Below are 26,472 nucleotides of genomic sequence, written 5' to 3' on the forward strand. Positions count from 1 at the left end.
TGGTGCCACTCTTACCCCACAGCCAATCAGCTACCAAGTGTGTTCTACTGCCTAAATAGTGAATTTCTCACCTCTCTCAGACCCACTGCCACCACCTTGTTTCAGGCCAGACTAACGATTGATTTCTCTTTCATTAAAATCATCTTCCTCTAACTCAGCTCCCTAACAGGGCAACCAGAGTGACTGTCCTGAAATGCAAATCTAATCATGCTGCTTTCCTGCTAAAATCACCCCACGGTTCCCCATTGCTCTGAACATCCAAATTCCTGTTCACGGCCCCTGAACCCTTTCATCCTTTGGCTTTGCCTGTCTCCAGACGAATCTCTGACCCTCCCTGCCTCACACCTTACAGTTCAGCATTGCTAAACAGCTTTTAGTTCTCTGCACTCACCGTTGTTTCTTCCCTGCTCTTTCCTCAAGATACCCTCTCAACATGAATGGCTTTCCTGACCCTTGCCTGCCTAACTCTTACTCACCCTACAGTAAAACAGTCTCCTGCTCTACTCAACCCCACTAAAACCATGTAAGGTGTCCCTACCCAGGGCACCCACAATACCCTGCACCTGGCACATTTTACATTATTTTTACATGTTCATCTCCCCAGCCAAATTGACCCTTACTTAACGCAGGGTCTCTGTTTTTGTTCTCTAACTGCTTAGCCTATACCAAGTGCTCAAAATGTATTGAATGAAGACTCAATTTCCAAGTGCAGACATTATAATCAATCTGTCATATGGGACATGTTACAATGTGCCAGATGCTGTCAAGCAAGCCACCTTCCCTCCTTTGTTTCTTAATTCCGAGATCACTATCGTCAATTCCATTTACTTAATGGGGATTTAGAGAGAGGTGAAGGCACTTGTCCAAGCCACACAGGCAGAAAAGGGTGGAGCCTTGTTTGTTCTAGTCAGAGTCCTAAGTCCAAAGTCAAGCCTGTCAATCAGCAGTGTGTAGATTGCTAGTGCCTGCTCCCATCTGTTCTCTCCCTTCCCCTTGGTAATAGAACCACAATTTTTTCTGGGGTGACAGTGTGCCCCATTAAAAGATTACAGTTTAGCTAGATGTGCAATGTGACTCAGTCCTATAGGATTTCCAGAGGTCTCCGTCAAATGAAATGTGGGCCAAGTGACTAGAGTCACTTGTTGGGCCATGCGGTGTCCTTGAGACTGGAAGCCAGGATTGAAAATGGCAGCGCAGGAAGATAGGAGCCTGGGTTCCTGATAACACTGTGGACCCTATCAGTCATGGTCTGGCCACCTCCAGACTTAATATGAAAGGAAAATAAACTCTTGTTAAGCCACAGTGGTAGCTCTGTTACTATGCAGCCAAACCTGGTACGAATCTCAACCCTCTCCATCCCCAGGGGGCCAACTCAGAGAAGCAGCAGCCAGCATGGGTGATATAAAGTGTTTCTTTATTTGAACGTCATTCCACCTGCACTGAAGCTCAAATCCAGCAGCAGCAGAAGGGGTCAGGACCAAAATAAATGTTACCAAACTGGACGATGAACAGCGAGGACACATTCAGACAGAACTTACTAATGGGGTGTAGACAACACCAAGCTATCCTAATGACACACAGCACAGGCCCCTGAGGTCTGCTGGTCAGAGCTCTGGGAAGGATTGTCCCCCTCGTTCCCTTCTCGGGCAACTCCAGGCCCACCCAAAGGCTAGCCCTGAGCCAGGCAGGGACCTGCCTAAGTTTCTTGTGCTGGGAAGGTCCCAGCTTCTCCAAAGAGAGGGTTCCCCTGTCTCAATTACACTGGAAGTTAGAGAAGGCTGATTCCCCTGTGCCCCAGCAGGAATCTCAAGGAGGCCAAGGAATTTCCCTACAGCCTCATCTAAAAGCTCTCAGCTTAGCTAGTCCAGGCCTGGAAAGGACGAATCCTACCCACGGTCCTCAACCCCTCAGAAAAACAATGTTTTCCTTAATGGGTATTGGTTCCCAAACAGGAAAGTTTTCACATCTTAGAGACCCAGAAGGACTTGACCAACCAGCGCTCTCAACCACCTCTACGTTGTAGCTGCTTCGGCCTCTCCTGCAAGTCCCCAGACCAGAGCAGAAACAACCTGTTAGTGCCAGACCCCTCTGATCCAGTCACCACTCGGGGAGGAGCGCCTCCGTGGGGCACTCAAAGATCAGCTTCTTTCAAGAACCAAGAGTCCCAGAGGCCATGCTGAGGTGGTGACAGGTGACCACTGCATCCGTCTCCTCCCAAGGGCAAACGCCAAATTGCCTGCTTTGGCTAGGGCAAACCGCAAACCTGCCCTTGTCCACGATGGCTTCCTTGCCCCCAGAAAGCCATCCGAGCCACAGGGTGGTGGCTCTCCAGCCTCATGTGGGGCCCCTACCTGAACTGACGCATTGGTTTCTCGCTCTGCTCCTGCCTCTGCCGAAGCCTTGGGGACAAGGCTCTGGTTTGGTGCCCCCTCTTTTCCTTCCCTGTTGCCCTGGCACTCCTGCAGCCCACCCAACCCTGCTTTTCCAGCCCCACGCTCCTGCGTGCTTCTCTGGGCTGCCCCTTCCTTGGCAAAGGCACCAACTGTCTGGCTGCCTGGGGACGGGGAGGCACTCAGGACCCCCTCAAGGGGATTAACCTCTCTCTCCCCTCCCACTAACCCCCACTCCAGTGGCGCCGCGGCCGCAGAGGGGTGCGCAGCACCCTGGGCATCTGAGGGGAGGTTCCCACCTCCCCCCCAGCACAGGGATCTGGCACACACCCCCTCCCCCCTGCAGCAGGGCACACACAGCAGCCGCTCCAGTCCCTCAGCGTCCTGCCTCCTTTATCCTCCTCTGCCCCAAGCTGTGCCCCTGCACCCCAGTCTTCCGTCCACCGCTCACCGCTCACCGCTCCATTTGCCTCCTTCCCTGTCCCTATTCCTTCTTCGTCTTCCCAGCCACCTTCCCCCCTCCACCCCAGGCTCTCTGCACCAGGGTCCCCTTTTCCACTACTCTCTGCCTCTCTCCACGCCTTCCCTCCCCTCTCTCATTCTCACTTTCTCCTACCTCGGTCTTCTCCCCCTTCCCAACCACTGGCTCCCTCTCCCCCCCCCCCCCCCCCCCCCCCCCCCCCACTGGGCTTTGGTTTGGATCTTTGAGGAACTCACTTCCGCCCCCCCCCTCCCGCCGCCTCCCATGAGGCTCCCCTGACCCTCCCCTTCAGCATGGGCCCCTGGCGTACAGCCCCTTCCTGCAGGTAGAACCCTGGGGGAGGAGAGAGGGGCACTGGGCGGGGGCCAGAGCACCAGGGGAAAGGTGTTTGCTCAAGACGAGGGGGTCAAGAGGGTGGAGGGTCAGGGCTTGGTGAGGTCCGGGTTTCAGGAATCCTACCAGGACCCAGCATCTGATTCCAGTTAGGGTCCAGATGGGAGTCTCGTGCAGAGGATTTCTAGGGTCTGTCTTGGAAACCCTCTCAGGTCCAAGTCCTATGGAAATGAACACAAGACTGGCAAATACACGGCACTCGCTGCTTTTCTCCCCTCCTTTGGCTGAGGCCCACATAGGAAATGATCACAAGCTTCCCCAGTGAACCCACAGAGGCCTCCCGCTCTGGCTACACGGTGGACCAGTACTCCCCCACCCAGTACTCGAGGACAGAAGTAGGCACACTAGAGGAAGCCAACCTGCTGCCTGTACTGGGGGCTGAAAGGGGCTCTCCATGCCCCAGGCCACACGGCTCGGCCGCCAGGTCCACCGGGCAATGAGGGGAGTTTGGAAACACCTGGAGTCTCCCTCATTTGCCCCCGGACAAGGGGGAAGGAGATGCCCCCACAGTGGGAGGGGAGGGAGAGAGAAGACTCCTCTTCTGCTCCCCACCCCCCCCACACACACATACACGCTCACGCGCACGTGCGCACACACACACATACACACACACACACACACACACACACTCATGCCTCAGCTCCAAGCACTGCCCATTGGGCTGCAAACCCTGGGCATATCGCAAGGCGAGAGGTGGGCAAGGAGAAGGAAGTGGAGGTGAGGATAGGGTTACAAGGCGGGGATGGGGACAGGGGGTACCCTGTTTAGAGGTGACCTGCAAGTTCAAGTTATGCAGAAAAAGTATCAAAGAGGCAAGACAGTCTCTGCCCTTGGCAGATGCCCGGGTTGGGGGCATGAGAAGGGGCAGAGGGGGGATGCATCCCCTAATTCCCCACTCTTGGGCCCCCCTCCCGAACCTCCAGCCCTGACAACAGGGCCAAGAAGTCTGTACTGTACAAAACAGGCCAGGGTCAAGGGTCCAGTCACTGGTGAGACATCCCAGCAGGGAGAAGGCCAGGCAAGCTCCAGGTTGAGCCTCTTCCAGCCCCAGCTGCCATGGTCAGACGCCACCAAGACAGGAGTCAGAGCACCTCCTCCTACTGCCTCCTGAGCCCGTCTGTCCTCAGGCTCTGGGCTGCCCAGGGCCTCTGTCAGTGGCTGACAGGGAGGCCCTGTGCTTTCTCCCTCGGTGCAGCTCAGACTCCTTTGGGAGAGGTGAAAACAGGCTGGCGCGGGCGGCAGAGAGGCCCCAAGGAGGCTGGTGGCGCCTGGAGCTCTGTGATGATGCGATGGAACCATCATCAGAGGGGGGGAAACAGGAAAGAGTCCGGTCCACCCTGGGCCAGTGTCTTGAATAAGTTTCTGCAGGAGGCAGGGAAGAGAGGAGGCAAGGATGCAGCCAGGCAGGAGCCCTCCAGACTGACGGGGCCTGGGGAACCGGAGCCGCAGCGCCTCTTCCCCTGGAGACTCAGCCGGGGCCCCGGGCCAGGCTGGAGAGGGAGGGAGAAGCCCAAGGGCCCCGCGCTCCCGCTCCCGCTCCCTCAGGTCAGTTGAGGGACGAGCAGAATCAGGCCCTCCCCCACGCTGCATCCCAGCCCCAACCTCTTCAAAGCCGGGAGCTACAGGCAGGTAGCAGGTGAGAAGTCAGTCCTGGATGGGGTCTTCCCTCGGAGCTTGAATGAAGGGATGAGAGGGCAGGCAACGGGACAAGCTGAGGACAGGTCAATTCCTGGGCTGTGATCCTGGCCTTCAGGGTCCCTGTGAGTGAGCGACGGGACAGGGGAGGACTCCCCATCCGGAGACATCACCCCCTGGCCGCAACACGGAGCTTACCGTAGAGCCCACAAAATCTATGAGAGAGAGAGAGAATTGGAGAAAGTCAGAGACTACCAGAGCACTGGGGCTCCCACCCCCCCTCCGCCACCACTCCTCAGGGCAGAGCTGGGCGGGGGAGTGAGCTTCAGAGAGTCTGAAATCCAGCCAGGCCTCTGGTTAACTGGATGGTCCTGAGTCGGCCAATTCAACCCTTCTGAGCCTCAATTTCCTCATCTGTACAACGGGCATAAGAGCCTACTTCATAGGGTGATTCCAAGGAGTGAAAAAAACATAAATAATCCCAGCTAAGGACTTTTCACAATGTCTAGTGCATAGTAAATTCTGGAAATGATAGCAATTTATTTTTGTTTTTATTTTTGTCCTGGAGGTCTGGCTCAGAACTGAACTGTGAAGCTCACTCATCTTGAGCTCCCAATGAGGGGTGGAGCACCACCCCCCTCTCCCCCCTCCCGCCTGACGCTGTGGAAAGAAAAACTTGGGCTCCTTCACATCACTTTAAACACCGAGCTTAGGCACTTTGGGGAGGAAGGAGAGGACGCTGGGTGGGCCCACCTCACAAGAGTCACATCCCCAAACCCCTTCTTCAGAAAGGCCACATGGTTCTTAGTCATGCACTTCTAGAAGCTGCCACCAGAGGGCAAGCCCTGACCTCACACCAAGACCACAGAAACCACCAGATGTCAGGGTTTCCAGGGACAGGAGCTTCAGAGAAAGACAGGTTGGCAGCCCAACAGCCTAGGAGGGCCCTGAGAAAGGAAGCAGGCAGCAGGGAAGAGCTTAGCCTTTCAACTTGGACTGGGGTTCAAATCCTGGCTGCACCGCTTCAGTGACCTTGGGCAAGTTACTGGACCTCCGCAGACTTCACCTTTCTCATTTGTAAAATGGTGGTGGTGATGCCTGCCTGGTGGGGAGTCTTGAGGAGTGACAGCTTCTAGTGAGTATTCACCAAGTGCCCCTTAATAGACATAATCTTTCTTCCTCATCCAACAGCCCAGTGAGCTGGTACTATTTCCACCACCCTCATTTGAGGAAGTACAGGAAACTAAGGCTCAAGGAGGTGCGGTCCCCAGTCTGCTTCCGACACAGTCAGCCTCCAGTCCAAGGGTTCCACCACAAGACTAAACCACCTCCTGCCAGATAATAACCCTCACTGCCATTATCCCCATTTTACAGATGAGACTCAAGAGAGGAATATAATTAATGGAAAGTGCTAAATATAGACCCAGCAACATGCTAATATCTCAAGGCAGGGTGTGACTAGGAAAACCACTACTCCTATTTCTCATGGCAGGGAACGCACACCCAGACAGACAGCTGCCTGTCCACTGCTGCCATGCCGTGCCTCCCAGTGCTCCGGGGATAGGGTGGGCCCCTGGCTCAGAAGACCAAGCCTCCTTTGGAGAGCGATCTGGCACTATCATTACAATTTGAAGTGTGCAATTCCATTTCTGGAAAAACACCAAGAAAACACTGTGTATAAGGAGGCACAGACAAAGATGTCCAGCATAGCATTGTCAGTGATAGTAAAATCCTGGACACCTCCCTTACAGTCCCTAAAAGGAAAATAGTTAAATAGTTACAGTTCCTCCATCTGACATAATGCTAGGCACTGCATAAAAAGGGTTCTCCATAAAAGGATAAAGAAAGATTTTTAAGACACGCTCTAGGGTTGGGGACAAAAAGCGATCTTACAACAGATGTGTTTAGGACGACACCTATCCTGTGTTATATGAGCATATAACACTACTGTATATTTTTTAAAAGGTCATGTATTGTATGTAGATGCATAGATAAACATCTGATAACTGGTTAGCCTGGAGTCTCTGGCCTCGTGTGTAAATTTTTCTTCAATAGATTTCAACTTTACTTGATATATACAAAAGGTGATATGTAATATACTAGGTATAAAGCATACTGTAACAAACATCTGTGTGGGCTCACCACGCAAGAACACCACCAATATTTTGTACATGCTTACACATCCCCCATCTCAAGCTCTTGGCCTTCCCTCTTCTATCCCAACCACAGATAAGCATCATCCTATCTTCTGTATTTATTGTTTCTTTACTTTAAAAAAAATGCAGTTCCACCATAAATATATTTATGATTAAACCATACACTAGTTAGTGTCTCTTGGTTTTTGGTTGAGCTCCATAAAAATATCACTGTTAAAATCTGGAACTTGATTCCCCCCCCCCCCCGTCTCAATATTATGTTTCTAGGATGTACCCGTTCTGTTACTTGCAACTGCAGTGCATGCATTTTCAGTTATGCACTAGTCCATGATGTGAATGTATCACCACTTATTTACCCATCCTCCTGTCAATGGCCATTTAGGTTGTTTTTAGTGGTTTGCTATTTGGAAACTACTGCCACATTTCTCATGGGTTTCTACTCAGAGTTGGGTTTGCTGGGGCCCAGGCATGCTTGCAACCGTTTGGATTTGAGGAATAACGTCAAATTGCTTTCAAGGTGGTGGGACTGTCTGCACCTTTTCCAGTTTTTGCTTCATCTCTAGGACTTGGTGACACCTGGAGGCCCCGCCCCCGCCCCACCCGCGGCGGGCCGCCCGGAAGCCCACTCGCCTTTGTTCTCCTGCTTGAGTTCCTCCTGCAGCAGGTCTGTTTGCCGGTTGCCCAGCACGAAGGCGAGGAAGGAGAGGATGAGGGCGTTGAGGATGCCGATGATGGCCAGGATGTACGCCCAGCGCACCGAACAGTCCCCCAGGGAGTACTTCCCGGTCTTGGCCCCGCACATGTCCCGGATCGTCTCGGCGTCCCAGCCGTCGGGAAAGATCATGCAGCCCAGCACGAGGCACAGAGCTGAGGGGGCGCGAGGCCGGGCGCACCGCCATGGTCAGGGAGGAAGAGAGAAGGGGTTGAGTACTCCCCAGAGCCCAGAGGACCACCGCAGCCCCCCTCGGCTGGGCCCCCGAGGGCCGCACCCTCCCGTTCGGCCAAGAGCCTGTTAACCACTTCCGTGGGTTCCAGAAACTCTAGGGTCTGGGACGGCCTCCTGCCTCGGGGAGCAGAACCTTTCCAGGTCCCTATAATACCCCCATCAAATCAACTCCTCCAGGAGGGCTTCCTGGAAATACAAGGAAATAGCAACCCACGGGCACCTCCCTCGGCTCCCGTTAGCATCCTGACCATGCTTACTCCCTCCCATCCTCATGATTCTTCATTTCTTTTTGTCCTCCATTCAACAAATATTTATTCAGCGCCATTTCCTTTTCTCCAAGACGCGGGGCATACGTTCTCGTTCACGCAGTCGAGCACTGTGCTCAAAGGACAGACTGGGAAAGTTCTTTCCCTTACTAAGTGTACGACCTTGGGGATGCCCCTTTTTATGTTGGAAATCACAGTGCTACCTCACGGGGTGGTGGTGAGGATTGAGGGAAGTAATGCGTGTAAACAGCCCAGTGCCTGGCATCTCCTCACCGAAGGCCCCTTGGGTGCCAGGCACTAGACTAGGCAGGAGGCGGGCGCATTACTTGGACTTCAGCCTCACAGAGCTTGTAGTTAGTGGGGGAAAGGTCATTAGAGCAAAGAGGCTCAAATCCTGACCTGGCTTTTTCCTACATTAGGACCTCAAGCCAGTTCTTTCCCCATTGAGCCTCAGTTTTCTCATCTGTAAAAGGGGAATAATGATGGTATTCAAGTGTAAAGATTACAGGAGGCAGCAAATGTAAATGCTTGACTTTGTAAATCCCAGGTAAATGTTAAATGTTATTATCAAAACTAGTCACAATGATACCAATAATAGTCACACAACTAAGGAAATAATTGGGGGGGGGAGCTTCGTTTAAGATGGTGGGGAGGGGAGAAAGGGCGAGGCCAAGAATTCTATTGAAATAGGCCCCTGCTGGTTCCTTCCTAGGTATTCACTCCCTCTGTTTAGTGACCCACCTCTGCCAATCCCGACCCAGACCCACGTGGTATGGGTAGGCTCTTCCCAATGCCCAGCCTCGTAGGTGGGACCGAAGTCTGAGCCAATCAGCACATGCCCCACACAGCCAATCAGAGCCGACTGAGTTTAGTAAGCGACAAGGACAGTGACCTTCCACTTCTGCCTTGCGGTGAGCAGCCAGCCCCGTGACTTGCGAGTTGCCCTTGATGTTTTCCTCTTAGTGCCTGACAGTCCCACCAGCAATGAGGTCACTGTGTCTGAGACCCGAAGGTTCCACACCAGGGCCGTGGGGTGCTTAACCTGGGTTTCAGATGACAGTGATGACAAAGGGGGTGGTGGCCGGTTCTGCCCACTGTCCATGAGGCCCATCTAGTTCCCAGGGTGGGGAGGATGCCCTCGGCTTTGTCAGGTCTCTCCCTCACCTACCGTTCAAAGTGCTCCCTAGTCCCCAGACTCCCATCTGCCAGTGCACGGGGCCCCTCGCTCTAAGGTTTGGCCTCCTGTGGCCTCCCCTGCCCTCCTGTGACACGACAGTGTCCCCACACCCCTAGGTTGTGCTCCTCAAACTGACGCAGGGCTCCCCCACAGCTCTGTGCTCTCTCTCGCTCTCTCTCTCTCTCTCTCTCTCTCTCTCTCTCACACACACACACACACACACACACACACACACACACACGGCTTCCTCTCTTCCCCAGTGCTTGCCTCCTCCAAGATGATGCCCAGCTAGAGCACAGCGAGTCGCTTATGGGCTGGGAAAAGAGTTCCTTGCCTGGCAAAGGCGCGGGCAAATTCAGGAAGCCCTGGGGTGAGAATGATCTTGAGGAGCTCAAGAATCCGACAAGTTTGAAGATGCCCTTTAGACACCAAAATGGAGAGGGAAGGTCAGGGGGAAATCAGTGCTGGAGATGTAAATTTGAGAGCTGTGGGCAGTAACTCCCTGGGGCTGGAGTTAGGGAAACCGAAAGAAACAGGACTGAGCCCTGCGGCGCTCCGTAGGAGGAGCCTCGGGAGAAGGTCGACCCGTCCATCTCCCCATAGATCCCTGACATTTTGCAATGCCCTCCAGGCCCCAGAGACGGGAGGAGGGTCAAACGCCCCGAAAGGGGGAAGAGGAGAGAAGGAGCGCCCTGGGTGTCCGAGGGCTCTGTTCCAGGTGGCGCGCTCCCGCCTTCCCAGCGAGAGGCTGGGGGAAGGAAAAGAGCCTGAGAAAGGGCCAAAGCCAGCCAGCCTCCCCGCCTCCCCGCCTCCCCTCCCCGCGTGCCGCGTTTCCTCTCGCTCGCGGAGCATCCCCGTTTCCATGGAGACTGCGCCCGCATCCCGAGCTCCCAGCAGCGCGGCCAGGCTCGGGAGGGCGGGCCTCTCCGCTCCGCAGCCCCCGCTCAGCCTTCACGGAGTTTCCTTCCCGTGGCCCTGCGCCCGCGCGTTCTCGCTCTCACCGCTCACGTGCCTCTCCCCAGTCGCGTGCCTCCCCATTCCTTCCTCCGGTCTTTTTATCTTTCATGTTCTTCATCTTTATCTTCACAGCCCTACTTCTCTCTCGGGCTTGTCTCAATCGCGCTCAGGGGTCGGCCTCGACCCTCCTCCCCTTGTCTAGTTAGATCTCTCCGCATTTAACACTCGTTCAACATCCCTCCTCTTCTCTCTTCCTTTTCTCGCTTCTCGTCCTTCTCTGGATCTAGCCCCCCGCCCTTTCCTCTCCCCGGCTCTCCCTTCCTACATTGTACATGTAAATCCTGAATGCCAGTTATGTGCGGGGCACTGTGCAGGGTGCTGGGGACACTGGAGGCGTGGTCCCCAGGAGAAAAGGCGTGTGGGAGGAATAAAATCAAGTCAGCACACAAACAGAATCGTTATGCATGTCAAGGAGCGCTTGCAAGGAAGCGGACTAGGGGTTGAGACCCAGAAGAGCCGGGTGTTGGGAGAGGGTGGGGTGGGGCCTTTCCCTCCTCTGCTCTGCAGCCATGTAGCTGTTGGCAACGGGGCCCCAGAGGCTGCTCGGCAAATGGGAAACACCCAGAAGTCAAGCAAATGGGGGGAAAAAAGCCTATCAGATGGTTTCCCTGGACCTGGGGGAAGATAGGAAAAGATCACTAATAGAGACAGCCTAGGACAAGGAAGTGACCAAGAGGTTCAACCATCAGGAGATGGAATGACTGCCGGCAAGGCAGCTTTCAGCATCCCCATGTCCTGGATGAGGAAACTGAGGCTGAGGTCTTTGGAGTCTGAGTTCAGGTCTCTCTTGGAAGACACAGACACAGGTGCAGGGTGCCATGTGGAGTAGGGCTTCTCAAGGGAAGCATTTTTGACATTTGGCCTTAGAATTCTTTATGATGGGGGGCTGTCCTGTGCCCTTGTGGGAGGTTGATTATCATCCCTCACCTCTACCTGCCAGATGCCAGTGGCACCACCACCTCCAGTCATTAATAAAGAACATCTCCAGGGCGCCTGGGTGGCTCAGTTGGTTAAGCGACTGCCTTCGGCTCAGGTCATGATCCTGGAGTCCCGGGATCGAGTCCCACATCGGGCTCCCTGCTCAGCGGGGAGTCTGCTTCTCCCTCTGACCCTCTTCCCTCTCGTGCTCTCTATCTCTCATTCTCTCTCTCAAATAAATAAATAAAATCTTAAAAAAAAAAAAAAAGAACATCTCCAAACACTGCCCAATGTCCTCTGGGAGGGTAAATTTTCCCTGGTTGAGAACTGGTCTAGGCGAAGGGGCCCTTGGGTGGGACATCTCTATCCATCACCCTACAGTCCACTGACTGAAAGGGTTGTGACAAAATTAATAATATGAATATTCATAATGTGATAATAATGTTCACAAACAGTATTATGTGCTTAACTACACGCCAGGGTGCAGAGCTCCTGACATCATGATCTTGTTTAATGCTGTAATGCATCTATACATTGGGAGAAGACATCAACCTCATTTTATAGATGAGTAAACAGGCTCAGAGGAACCAAGTATCATATCCCATGTCACAGAGCTAGTCAGTGGTGGGATCTGTATTTAAACGCAGACAGGTCTTTACTTAACATTTTTCTTTTAATAGACTCACTTTTTAACTTAGAGGCATTTACTTAAAAAGTAAGCTTTATATCACTATCATAGAAAAGGAAACCAGGATCATTTGCCACAAATAGAAGGAAACTATAAATATAATGAAACCAAAACAATGTTCTTAGATTCTAGCTGGATACTTTTGCCTGCCAAATGCTCTGAGCTCTCTCTCTCTCTGTTTAAGAGACTTAATAGTGTGAGAGGAGTTAAAGATGTACTAGCCCCAAAATGAAACTTTCTCCCTGGAGCCATGAGACACTGGCCACTGTGCACGGCCTCAACAGGAAGCAGAACTCCCATTCTTCACTGGGCAGCTTTAGGCAAAGTCAGTTTACCTCTCTGGGCCTCGGTTTCTTCATCTGTAAAATGGGGGTCATGGGACGCCTGGGTGGCTCAGTCGGTTGGGCGTCTGCCTTCAGCTCAGGTCACGATCCCAGTGCCCTGGGATCGAGTCCCACATTGGACTCCTTGCTCAGCAGGGAGCCTGCTTCTCCCTCTGCCTGCAGCTCCCCCTGCTTGTGCCCTTGCTCACTCTCTCTCGCTCACTCTCTCTTGCCCACACTCACTCTAACAAATAAATAAATAAAATCTTAATAAAATAAAATAAAATAAAATGGGGGTCATGACATCCTACTCATTTCATAATGCTTTTGTGAGAATCAATTGGTGAGAAGAGGTACACAAATTATCACTGGTGAAGCGGGGACGGGTCATGGCAACTCTTGGCAAAGTGGAAAAAAAATCTTGGACAAAAGAAATAAGCCTTTTCCCAGATAGTCAAGAACGGTTAACAGCAACTGCCTGGAGAAGGCGATAAGCTTAATTTTTACACATAATCATGATGGAGACCAGTAGTTTGCTACTATATGTTCATCCCTCTTTCTTACTATTAGAAGTGCCAGTTTTTAGCTGAGAACTTGACCAACTGAAAATAAAGACTGCATTTTCCAGCTTCCTTTGCAGCTATATGACTAGGCCACATGAGTAGGTAAAAATACACGCAGATGTGTTATGTGTCTTCAAGGAAAATAACTTTACATAAACAGATTTATGAGGATGCTAGAATGTGATCTCTGCCCCTTTTTCTTTATCCATTCCTCCGTCCCACAGCCTGGAATGCAGAGGTGATGGCTAAGGCTCTAGCATTCATCTTCAACAATGAGAACAAGGGCTTTACTTGAGAGTGGTGAAGCAGAGCTCTAGAAGGAGCTTGTGGGGCGCGTGCGTGGCTCAGTCGGTTAAGCCTACGATTCTTGGTTTTGGCTCAGGTCAAGATCTCAGGGTTGTGGGATAGAGCCCCACATTGGGCTCCATGCTCAAGGTGGAGTCTGCTTAAGATTCTCTCTCTCTCTCTCTCTCTCTCTCTCTCTGTCCCCCCCCACCATGTGCTCTCCCTCTCAAAAAAAAGTGGGGGGCGCATGGGTGGCTGAGTCAGTTAAGCATTCGACTCTTAATTTTTTTTTTAAAGATTTTATTTATTTATTTGACAGAGACAGTGAGAGCAGGAACACAAGCAGGGGGAGTGGGAGAGGGAGAAGCAGGCTTCCCGCGGAGCAGGGAGCCCGATGTGGGACTCGATCCCAGGACCCTGGGATCATGACCTGAGCCGAAGGCAGACGCCCAACGACTGAGCCACCCAGGCACCCCTCGACTCTTAATTTTAGCTCAGGTCATGATCTCAGGATCATGAGATCAAACCCCACATAAGGCTCCGTGCTCAGGGGAGAGTCTGCTGGAGATTCTCTCCCTCTGCCACTCCCCCCCACCCCAAATCATGCTCTCTCTCTCTCTCTCAAATAAATAAATAAAATCTTTAAAAAAAAGAGAGAGAGAAGGAGCTCTTCACTTCAGGGGCCACCATACCAGCGCTGAAGTGCCTAATTCTTGGGCATTTGTTTCACATAAGATTCTAGAACCTGGGGTCATTAGACAGTTATTTTGGGTTTTCCTGTCACAGGCAGCCAAACCTAGTCCTGTTACAACGTGCTACTCCTTTTGAAGTCTGTATCATAGGTATGTATTGGGAAAACAGCTTTTAACTCTGTGTCCTTGGGCAAATCACTTCACCCTTCTGAACCCCAGTTCTGTCATCATAGAAAGGGTGATATTTACTTCTCGAGGCCACAACACAAATTGGGTGGTCCGTGTCATCACTGTAGTGGGGGTAAGCCTCATTGTGGCGTGCGAGGGTAGCCCATACCCGCTACTTGGAGAGCAACACAACGGTGCTCATAAAAATCATAAAGGCACTCATCCTTGACTCAGAAATGTATCCTAGGGCTGCACTTGTGCACGTGCACAAAGGGTGTACAGGGGTATCCGCTGCGCCACCATCTTTATAACAGAGGACTGCAATGTCTATTGAGAGGGAACTGATTAAAGAAAGAAAGGTATATCCATGCCATGGAATACTACAAAGCCATTAAAACAAGTGAACAATTGTATATGTTGTCGTGGAAAATCTTCTAAGATATATTTAGAAATTTAAAAAGCCGAGGCACACAATGCAATGTATAGTATGAGCCCATCTATGGTTTTTAAGAAGGATGTACCTGCTCTGGAACAACCAGAAGGAATAAGCAGCTCTGTGAGGACTGACACAGCAAGCTTTCTGACACATGATTTCTGCTACAAAAAGCAATTATACTTTTGCAGTGCCTGGGTGGCTCAGTCGGTTAAGCGTTCGACTCCTGATTTCAGCTCAGGTCAGGATCTCAGGGTCATGAGATTGAGCCCTGCGTCCGACTCCACACTGGGCATGGAGCCTGCTTACAATTCTCTTTCTCTTCCTCTTTCTTTGCTCCACGCCCCCCCCACCACCACTCACTCTCTCTCTCTCTCTCAAATAAATAAATAAAGCAAGCAAGCAAGCAATTGTAATTTTTTTTTTTTTAATTTTAAGTAGGCTCCATGCCCAGGAACCTGGGTGGCTCAGTCAGTTAAGCGTCTGCCTTCGGCTTGGGTCATGATCCCAGAGTCCTGGGATCAAGTCCCTCATTGGGCTCCCTGCTCAGGGGGAGCCTGCTTCTCCTTCTGCCCCTCCCCGCCACTTGTGCTCTCTCTCTCTCTCAAATAAATAAATAAAATCTTTAAAAAAATAAATAAATAAAATCTTTTTAAAAAAGCAGGGGGGGGGGACGCCTGCGTGGCTCAGTGGGTTAAGTGACTGCCTTGGGCTCAGGTCATGATCCCAGGGTCCTGGGATCGAGCCCCGCATCGGGCTCCCTGCTCAGTGGGAAGCCTGTTTCTCCCTCTCCCACTCCCCCTGCTTGTGTTCCCTCTCTCGCTGTCTGTCAAATAAATAAAATCTTTAAAAAAAAAAAAAAGTAGGCTCCATGCCCAACATGGGGCTTAAACTCATGACCCTGAGATCAAGAGTCACATCCTCTCTGCTCTGAGCCAGCCAGATGCCCCAACAATTATAATTTTTAAAAGTCAAACACATAGTCAGTGTTTTCCATGCTTCAGGCATTGTTCTAACTGCTCTGTTTATTAATGAATTATTACCCCTATTTTACAGATGAAGAAACAGGCCCAGAAAGGTTAAGTGATGTGCCCAAGGTCACACAGCCATAGATAACAGAGCTGGGATCAGACCCAGCCCGCCTAGGGCCAGGGCCCATGCTCTGAACCACCTCTCCTCTCCAATATATGAGCAGGTAGACAGATCATACATTGGCATACTCCCTCATGTTTCAAAAAAGAAGGGGGTGATCTGTACATACAATGGGATGTTATTCAGCCTTAAAGAGGAAAGGAATTTTGACACACTACAACATGGAGGAACCTTGAGGACATTATGTTCAATGAAATGTACTAGTCAAAGAAAGACAAATACTGTAGGATCCCACTTATGTGAGGTCCCTAGAGCAGTTGAATTCACTGAGACAGAAAGAAGGATGGTGGCTGCCAGGGGCTGGGGGAGGGGTATGGGGGGTTAGTGTTTAAAGGGGACAGAGATTCAGTTTTGTAAGATGAAAAAGAGTTTTGGAAGATAGAGAGATGGATGTGGTGCACAACAATGTGCACTTAAGAAATGGTTAAAATGGTAAATTTTATGTTATGTATACTTTACCATGAAAGAGGGAGAGAGAGGAAGAAAGTCAGCAGGGGGAACACAGAAAATGACATGATATATTTGCCTTGTGGACGTGTATGTAAATGCACAGAAAAAGATTAGGAGGAAAATGGAAATTAAATTTATTAAGAGTGATGGCCTCTGGAGAGGGAGGGAGTAGGGACTTTAGCCTTTAAATGTTTCAGCTTTTCTCAGAGTGAACGTCTTCATATACCACTCATGAAATTTAAAAACATCATTTAAGATTTTTTTCAAAGAACACACACATAAGCTTGCATATCTGTAAACATTTCCAGAAGTATAGGAAACAATCTGATGATGGATTCCTCTGAGATGTGGATGGGGAGGTGGGCAGGAAGGGAGGGAGGGAGGGGACACTTCATTCTGTGCCGTCCTATACTGTTGAATGTGTCTAACATCTGCATATATTACTTTTATAGCAAAAAATCTATTATGTCCAATCCTTTTCCATCTATGCCAGGCCATGAAATCCTCTTAAGCTTTTAAAAAATAATTAAGAAACTAAAAGACAGTTAAAAGGCAGAGCGATACTTGAATTTGGGAACGAAACTTGAGTGAGACCAGAAGTAGTGAAGAATTAATAAGAGCAAATGTATAATACACTCAGGTGTTTATTTTCTTTAAAGCTTGTGCTGTAAATGTGCCCTTATATAAAGCTTTTTTTTTTTTTAAGTAGGCTCCATGCTGGGCATGGAGCCCAACTCGGGGCTTGAACTTGTGACCCCAAGATCAAGACCTGCACTGAAATCAAGAATTGGATGATTAACCCAGAGTTGGATGATTAACCCACTGAGCCACCCAGGGGCCCCTATACAAAGCTTTTTAATGATGCATTTTATGCTCAGCTCTTTTTTCTTTTTTAAAGATTTTATTTATTTATTCATGAGAGACAGAGAGAGAGAGAGAAGCAGAGGGAGAAGAAGGCTCCCCGGTGAGCAGGGAGCCCGATGCGGGACTCGATCCCAGGACCCTGGGATCACGACCCGAGCCGAAGGCAGACGCTTAACCATCTGAGCCACCCAGGCGCCCAATGCTCAGCTCTTTTAATAGCATTTCATTGTAACACTGTTACACCATCCTCGAGGGACATCTGCTAATCTGGGTACTCCAAGAGGGAGGCCTCTGTTTTTGCTCAGTTGCCCCCTCCATGCATGACACACTACAGCTGCTACTCTTTCCTGGGGGTCAGACTGGTTGTCCCCAGGGCTTTCTGTCCCTAGGCAGATGCCACAGAGGCTTGCCATAGACTGAATTGTGTCCCCACAAAATTCACATGTGGAAGCCCTAACCCCCTGTGTGATAGTTTTTGGGGGTGGGGTCTTTGGGAGGTAATTAGGGTTTGGTGAGGTCCTGAGGGTGGGGCCTCATGATGGGATTAGTGCCCTTATAAGAGGAGACACCGGAGAGCCTGCTCCCCACACCCCCACCATGTCAGGACACAGACAGAGGGCACCTCTTTGAGGCTGGATGAGGATGCTCCCGGTGCAGGACCTTGCCCTGAGGAGGAACAAACTTGCTGCATCTTAGAGCCATTCAGTTGAGAAAAAGTGTGATCCCATTTATGTACAGTTCAAAGACAGGCAAAACTAACCTACAAGATGAAAAGTCAAGCTTGGAAGGGGACATGAGGTTCTTGATCTGAATGCTATCTCCACAGGCAGATTCACTTTGTGCATATTCTCTGAGCCACAGAGGGGACATTTTCTGTACTTTTCTCTAAGTGTGTTATACTTCAATAAAAGCTGACTTTAAAAAAGGCGGCATACCATAGCGGGTAAGAAGTGAACCTCAAAAATAACCAAGTGATCACTGGTTAGAGCACATCCATGCGAAGGCACAACAAGCAGTCATGAAAGGGACTAAGGCAGCCCTTTATGTGATGCTGTGGGATGGCGCGCGGATGTGCTAAGTGAAAGGCAAGGTCCCGAGCAACAGATATGGTACCATGCTAGCACTCTGTAAGGAGTGGGGCAGGAAGAAAGAGGGAGGGAGGGACAGTGTGAGTGTGTGTGTGCGTGTGTGTCTGTGAGTGTGTGTGTGAGTGTGTGTGTGTTTTCTTGCATGGACACAAAATATTTCTGGAAGGGTCTACAAGACCCTGATAACCCTGGTTACTTCTCAGGAGGGGAACAGAGTGGCGGGAGGACAGTAGGGGAGGAAGACACTGCACTGATAACCTGCTGCACATTTTGGATTCAGAACCATGTGAAAGAGTTACCTATTGAAGCCCTAAGGTGGGTGGGAGTTGTCTGCCAGTAGGTGACTATTGCTAGAGATTCTCACTCACTTGGAATGAAAATAATTAAAGCAACAAAGAATGGCAACGCACAGGCCAAATGTAACTCTCAGAAAGAATGGATTAATCACAAAAACATAAAAATGAAAATCTCTAAACCCCTTTTGACCGAGCTTGCCAATTTCCGGGAATTTATCCTAAGAAAATTCTCATGGATATGCTCTCAGATTGAGCTACAAAGATGTCTGTAACATTTGTTACTTATAAGAGAAAGAAGAGGGGTGCCTGGGTGGCGCAGTCAGCTAAGCATCTGACTCGGTTTCGGTTCAGGTGCTGATCTCAGGGTTGTAGGGTTGTGAGATCACCCTGCAGCCGCGCTCCACCCCAGCGCTCAGCATGGGAGTCTGCTTGGGACTCTCTCTCTCCCTCTCCTTCTGTCCCTCCCTGCTGTGCACTCTCTCTAAAAAAAATAAAAATAAATATTTTAAAAAAGAGAGAGAGAAGGGCACCTGGGTGGTTCAGTTGGTTAAGTGTTGCCTTTGGCTAAGGTCATGATCCTAGAGTTCTGGGATCGAGTCCCGCGTCGGGCTCCCTGCTCAGCAGGGAGCCTGCTTCTCCCTCTCCTTCTACTCCTCCCCCACTCGTGCTCTCTCTCTCTTTCTCTCTCTCGCTCACTCTCTCTCTCAAATAAATAAATAAAATCTTTTTAAAAAATAAAAATTTTAAAAAGACAGAGAAAAAAGAGGAGGAGAGGGGAAATAATAAAGGAAGAATGGAAAGAAAGAAGCAACTTAATATCCAGCAATATGAGAATACAGTTCTTTCCTATAACGGAATACCACTCCGCTATGAAACTTTAATATAAATTTCCTCAGGTAGCCATTGAGGAAGCTTTAATGATACAGAAAATACTTATGATATGTTAGGTTTCCAGAGGCTGTAAAAATTAAGATACAATATAACTTCACGTTGGGAAGAACCACTTACATAGTTATAGCAAACAGTTACACAGCATTTACCGTGCGGTGCCGGGCCCTCTAGTACTTTATATACCTTAGCTCATGTAATCCACACAATAACCTGCATTATTATTTCTTTTTACAGATGAGGACACTGAGGCACAGAGAGGTTACCCAAGTTATCCAAAGTCACACAGCTGGTAAGCAGCAAAACCAGTTGGGAAGTTTGAAGCCAGAGAGCCTGGCTCCAGAGCCTGCTCGTAACCAGTACTCTCTACTATTAGGAGTGTAGGCCAGGCAGTCAGGAATGATTCTGGGAGTGTGAGATTAGGGATGTAATTTTGCTCATCTATAGTCCCCAGTTTTTCTACAAAGAACAATGATAACTTTACAGAGGTCTTAGAAAGGGGAGGTACAAGAGCACGAAGCAGCATAGAACGCATGGCCAGCTGCTTGCGACCCCTGTGAGGCCCTCCCTGGGGTTAAGGAAAGGACCAGGCTGCATGTGGGGCTGAGGGGAGCCCAGTGAAGAGTCTGTGTCCACACCGGGACCACGGCTTTCCAAGAGGCTGCTTCCCCAGCACCCCCGGCACTAGGGGGCTAGAGGGGAAACCTCCGACAGGCTGAGCCCCCCTAAGGGAAGGAGGATGTCTACAGGCCCCTCGCTACCAAGTCTGAGCACTGGCTCTGCTCCCCCAGGGCAGGTGCTGCTCTTACAAGGGAGACTTGGCCTCTCCTAACAGTCACCCCCAACTCACTGTAGATCCAGGCCCAACCTTAGTGCCTTTACCAGCCCGGGATGCTGGGGGTCGGGACTCCCGTGCCTGGGCTCACCACCCCCCCATCCAGCACCCAGATGCTAGGAGGCACCGTGACTCCCCCTTCCCCTCATCCCCACATCCAATCCATTCCCAAGGTCGACTGACTTGACCTCCAAAACTATCCAGGATCTGACCTCTCCCTTCCAGTTCCACTGCACCCATCTGTCCAAGGCGCCATGATCTCCCTCCTGGAGGACTACAGTGGCCTCCTAACTACTTCTCAGCTCCCATGCTTACCCCATCATCAGCTGTTCTCTGCTCAGCATCCACAGTGAACTTTCAGAAACAGACGGTGCCACTCCCCTGCTTAACGCCCTCCAAAGCTCCCCCATGCACTCAGAATAAAGTGCTGACATGGGCTGCCCACCTTCCCCTCCAGTCATTAGGCTTCTACTCCCTACACTCTGGCCACACTGGCTTCCTTTCTGTCCCTTAGAACATGTCAAGCTCAGCCCCACCTGGAGGCCTTTGTACGGACTGTTCCCTCTTCCTGGGATGCTCTTCCTCTGTAATTCAGTCCCCAGTTCCTGGTTCCTGATCTTGAGGACACTGTAGTTTAGGAGGGGGACTATTAAGAAGACAAATAATTGTGGGTGGGGGGATGGGTGAAATCAGTAAAGGGGATTAAGGGGACACTTATCGTGATGAGCACTGAATCATGTACAGAACGGTCCCATCGCTATATTGTTCACCTGAAACTAATAGAACACTGTACATTAACTACACTGGAATTAAAACAAAATTTACCAAAAAAAAAAAGACAAATAATTGTATCTGGTGTCACAGATACTGTTACAGAGGATGGGACACCCATCACTTTGTGTGGTAATCATTTGGGAACCATATTTAGTATTTACTTCGCCACCCGCAGGCCCAGCCTGCACAGAGCCCATGGCCTCTTAATTACCTTTACCCACCCATCCATGAATCCCGCATTGTCCTGGCTCAGCCCAGCCACATCTCCTATCCGGTTTGGTCAGAAGTCTCCTGCAGCTCTCCCCGCAGCCTGTCCGGTCCCTCCAGCTCAGACCAGGCCCTCCCACATGGCTCCATCCCTCTGGGTCCCCCTCTGGCTCCTCCAAGCCGGTGTCCTTTCTCAAGGCCATCCTTCTCAGTTTCTCAGTTGCTAATCTGAGCAGCTGCTCTGGCTCCTTTTCTGGCTCCTCCCCCACCTGCCTCTTAAAGGTCGGTGTTTCTAGACTCTCCCCTTCTCCCAGCACCTACTCTCCATGGGGCAATTTCACCTACCCTTAGACTCATTTCGATGATGCCTCACATCTCGAGCTGAGACCTCTCCCCTAGGCTTCCAGCCCAAATACCCAATTGCTTGTCAGATCTTTCCTCTTGCACATCCCAGAGGGTCTGCCAACTCATTTCCCAAACTGACCTGATCTTCCTCCTGCACACTTGGGAATGTCAGTCCAGAGACGCAATCATCCAAGGAGGAAACCTGGAGTCATCTGTAACACCTACCTTGTCCTCACCCCCGGACAGCTGCTGGTCTCCTACACAGGTCTCCCGTCTTCTTCCTCCTCTCTCCCTGCCGCCTCAGCACCTCTCACAACGACCACAGGCTCCTTGCCTCCCATCAAGCCTCCATCTGGTTCACCCCTGCAGCAGCCACCCCAGTCATCTTGCTAAACCCAGCATCTGGGCCTGGTGACTCCCATGCCTAAAAGTGAATGCCCACGGAGCACCTGGGTGGCTCAGTCGGTTAAGCGTCCGACTCTTGGTTTCGGCTCAGGTCGTGATCTCAGGGTCATGAGATCGAGCTCCGCACTGGGCTCCGTGCTGGGCGTGGAGTCTGCTTGAGATTCTCTCTCCTTCTCCCTTTGCCCCTCCCTCTTGTGCGCAATCTCTCTCTAAAAATAAATAAATAAATAAATCCTTTAAAAAAAAATAATAAAAGCAAATGCCCATCACATAAGGATAGAACCCAAACTCCAAGGCCCAACTTTGAAAGCTCTCCACAGCCAGCCCTAGCGGCTTCTTCAGGTTCATCTTCTCATTCTTTCCACCTTTCAATCTTCCCTCCCTTATTGTAGCATCGACAATAGAATGTTGGAGCCAAAGTGTTTTGGCCCAAGTCACACACCAGCTAATAATAATCGCTAACAGTTCTTAAGGGTCTCCTTTGTGCCCAGGTCTGTACAACATTCACAATCAACCTTTCAACAGCCCCTTGAGGTAGTTACTATTATCCCTATCTTATAGATGAGAAAACTGAGACTCAGAAATCGTATAACCTTCTTAAAGACACTTAGCTGGCAATGCCATACTTAGCATTCAAATTCAGGTTGTCTGACCACTGAATATGCTGCCTCCAAAGGAGTGGATGGTAGGGCCCGGACTTAAATCAGGTATCATCATTCACTCACTTGACACTTATTAAGCACCTGCTATGTGCCAGGCACAGACTCCTGGTCCAGGGCTCTTTTTATACCATTAAACTTCTCTGGGATTAAAGTAAGGTTGGTAATGATGAATAACATAACATGGGGATGAAGAGAAAAAGATATAAATGAGAGGCTTTCAGAGTAACAACAGTTCAGCCTTTGTCCTCCTGACCCTTCCAACTCCTCCAAAATCGTCCTCTCCACTGACAACCAGATGTGATATGTTTCCCCACTGCTCAAAATACTTCAAGCCTATTTGAGGTACCACACTAAACCCGGGACAGAACTGACAATAAGATTATGTTGAGAAAAAACAAATTTCACCATGGGGAAAACATCCATAGACAAGTAAAAAGATTAACTGGGAACAATATTTGTAACTCGTATCACAGACAAAGAGCTAACTTTCTTAATATACAAAACGTTCTTTTTTTTAAGATTTCATTTTTAAATAATCTCTATACCCAATGTGGGGCTCGAACTTACAACCCCGAGATCAAGAGTCGCACACTCTACTGACTGAGCCAGCCAGGTGCCCCACAAAAAGTTCTTACATATCAAAGTGGGAAAATACCATTAACTTGATAGAAATATATATATATATATATATATATATATATATATGAGCTGACAGTGTATAAAAAAGATATATAGAGGGACGCTTGGGTGGCTCAGTTGGTTAAGCATCTGCCTTCGGTTCAGGTCATGACCCCGAGGTCCTCAGATAGAATCCCGCCATCTGGGCTCCTTGCTCAGCTGGGAGACTGCTTCTCCTTCTAACCCTCCCGCCGCCGGCCCCGCTTGTGCTCTCTCTCTCTCTCTCTCTCTCTGACAAATAAATAAATAAAATCTAAAAAAATATATATATGGAAAAGGTGCTTGACTTCACTTATAATTAGAGAAAGGCAAATTACTACTATAAGAGAGTATCTTTTTACCCATCAGGTTGGCAAAAATAAAATATTTGGTAACACACTAGTTGACCAGGAAGTGGGTTAACAGGTACTTTTATACATTGCTGCTGGGAGTGTAACTCTGTACAATTTTTATAGAGGGGACTATGGCTGGATCTGTCAAAATAGTAAATATACAGACCATTTAATCCAGCAATTCTGCTCTAGGTCTTTATTTTATCCTCATACTCACATATGTGTCAAATTATTTATATACAACATTATCCACTGAAATTCTGTTATAGCAAAATATTGTAAACAATTTAAGTATTTTTTCTTTTTGTTTTTTAAGATTTTATTTACTTATTTGAGAGAGAGAGAATGAGAGCGAGAGAGCATGAGATGGGGGAGGGTCAGAGGGAGAAGCAGACTCCCTGCTGAGCAGGGAGCCCAATGAGGGACTTGATCCTGGGACTCCAGGATCATGACCTGAGCTGAAGGCAGTCGCTTAACCAACTGAGCCACCCAGGCACCCAACAACTTAAGTATTGGTAAAATAAATGATGACACATCCATAAAAAAGTATATTATGCAGCTCTGGGGAAAAAGTAGCTCTTTATACACTAAAGTGGTGCAATCCTAACAACAGAGTGTGGTAGAAGTGATGGTATGTGGTATCTAGATGAAGACATAAAAGGCAGGGGGATGGCCAAAACAATCTTCAAAAAGAACACAGCGGGAGGACTCATACTTCCTGATTTGAAAACTCACTACAAAACAGCAGTCATCAGGACCTTCTGGTACTTGCGTAAGGACAGACATACAGATCATGGAATAGAATAGAGAGTCCAGAAGCAAACCCATGTATCTATGGTTAACTGATTTTTGACAAGGGTGCCAAGACTATTCAATTGAAAAAGAATCACCTTTTCAGTAAATGATGCTGGGACAATAGGGTAGCTACATGCAAAAGAATGAAGCTGGACCTTCATACACACCTTACCCCACATACAAAAATTAACTCAATGGATCAGACACCTAAATGTAAGAGCTAAAACTATAAACTCCTCGATAAAAACAAAGGGGTAAAATTTTTGTGCCCTTGGGGGCCCCCCGGTGTCTCAGTGAGTTAAGCATTATCCCCACCTCAACCTCAGCTCCCTGCTCAGCCCTGCTCAGTGGGAACTCTGCTTCTCCCTCTCCCTCTGCCCCTCCCCCTGCTCAAGCTCTCCCGCTTTCTCTCTCTCTTTCTCTCTCTCTCTCTCTCTCTCAAATAAATAAATAAATAAATAAAATCTTTTTAAAAAATTTCCTTGTGCCCTTGGATTAGCAAAGGATTCTTAGATATGACAACAAAAGCACAGGCAATACAAGGGAAAAAGAGATAAACTGGATTTTGTACAAATTAAAAACTTTTGTGTTTCAAACAAACTATCAAGAGAGACAAAAGACAGCCACAGAATGGAAGAAAATATTTGCAAATCATATAACTGATAAGGGACTTGTATCTAAAGTATACAAAGAACTCTTACAACTCAATAATAAAAAGAAAAATAACCCAATTAAAAAAATGAGCAAAGAATCTAAATAGGTATTTCTCCAAAGAAGATATACAAACGGCCAATAAGCACAGGAAAAGACTCTCAACACCATGAATATTAGGGAAACACAAATCAAAACCACAATGAGACACCAGTTCACAGCCAGTAGGATGGCTATAATTTAAAAAGTCAGATAACAAGTGTTGATGAGATATGAAGAAATAGGAACCCTCATACACTGCTCTTGGGAATGTACAATAGTGTTGGCAGTTTCTCAAAACGTTAAATATAGAGTTGCCATTTGAGCTACCAATTCCACTCTTAAGTATCTACCCAAGAGAAACGACCATGTGCATCCACGAAAAAACTTGCACACAAATGTGCATAGCAGCATTATTTATAACGGCCAAAAAGTTTAAACAACCCAAATGTCCATCAACCAATGAATGAATCGACAAAATATCTACATATTGCAACATTATGACCATAAATGGCCACAAAAAGGAATGAAGCACTGACAGGTACTATGACATGACTGAACCTGGGAAACATTATGCCAAGTGAAAGAAGTTGCAAAGACTGCATATTGGATGATTTCACTTGTTTATTTTTTTTTTTAAGCTTTTATTTTTAAGGGGCACCTGGGTGGCTCAGTCAGTTAAGCGTCTGCCTTCGGCTCAGGTCATGATCCCAGTATCCTGGGATCGAGCCCTGCATCGGGCTCCCTGCTCAGCTGGGAATCTGCTTCTCCCTCTCCCTCTGTGATCTCTCTCGTTCTCACTCTCTCTCAAATAAATAAAAACCTTTAAAAAAATAAAAATTAAAAAAATTATTTTTAAGTAACCTCTACACCCAACATGGAGCTCGAACTCACAACCCTGAGATCAAGAGTTGCATGCTCCACAGACTGAGGCAGCCAGGTGCCCCTGTATGATTTCATTTCTATGAAATGGCCAGAACAAGCTAAGATAGAGAAACAGAAAGTAAATTAGCGGTTCTTAGAGGCTAGGGAAGTTGGGTGGGGGAGCTTTGGGGGGTGAGACCTAAAAGGTATAAGGCTTCTTGAGGTAATGAAAATTTCCTACAATTGGTTGTGGTCCTGGTTGTACAATTCTATGAATATGCTAAAAACCACTGAATTATATACTTCATTGGATGAACTATATGGCATATGAGTTATACCACAATAAAACCATTACCAAAAAAAAAAAGAAAGAAAGAAAGAAAAAGGAGAGTGGGTAGTGTAGCTTCTTCCTTTCTCTCTCCTTCTCAGATAACTCATTCTGAGGTCTCCTGCCAACGCATGAGAGCACTTAGAAGTGGGTCCTTCAGTCCCAGTCACCCTTAGATGACCACAGCCCCTGCTGGGGTCTTGGTTGTAACTTCAGGAACAACCTTGAACCAGAAATGTCATCTGCGCTGCTCCCAAATTCCTGTGACTCACAGAAGCTGAAAAAATA

The 26,472-nt window shown here is 48.9% G+C and overlaps 1 protein-coding gene across 1 annotated transcript in view; it reads right to left on the reverse strand.

Moving 5' to 3' along the window:
• Positions 1-4,929: 4,929 nt before the first annotated feature.
• LHFPL4 (LHFPL tetraspan subfamily member 4) overlaps positions 4,930-26,472 on the reverse strand; it is a 29,979-nt gene continuing 8,436 nt past the window's right edge. The window contains exons 3-4 of the mRNA XM_025885666.2: positions 7,686-7,922; positions 4,930-5,114 (exon numbers count right to left, since the gene is read on the reverse strand). Of these exons, the coding sequence (XP_025741451.1) occupies positions 5,014-5,114; positions 7,686-7,922 (338 nt within the window). The 3' untranslated portion in view covers positions 4,930-5,013. The remainder of the gene's footprint in view (positions 5,115-7,685; positions 7,923-26,472) is intronic.

This window comes from Callorhinus ursinus, unplaced genomic scaffold (genome assembly GCF_003265705.2).
Source record: "Callorhinus ursinus isolate GAN/ISIS: 27379988/994484 unplaced genomic scaffold, GSC_fseal_2.0 scaffold15, whole genome shotgun sequence".
NCBI classification, from domain to species: domain Eukaryota; kingdom Metazoa; phylum Chordata; class Mammalia; order Carnivora; family Otariidae; genus Callorhinus; species Callorhinus ursinus.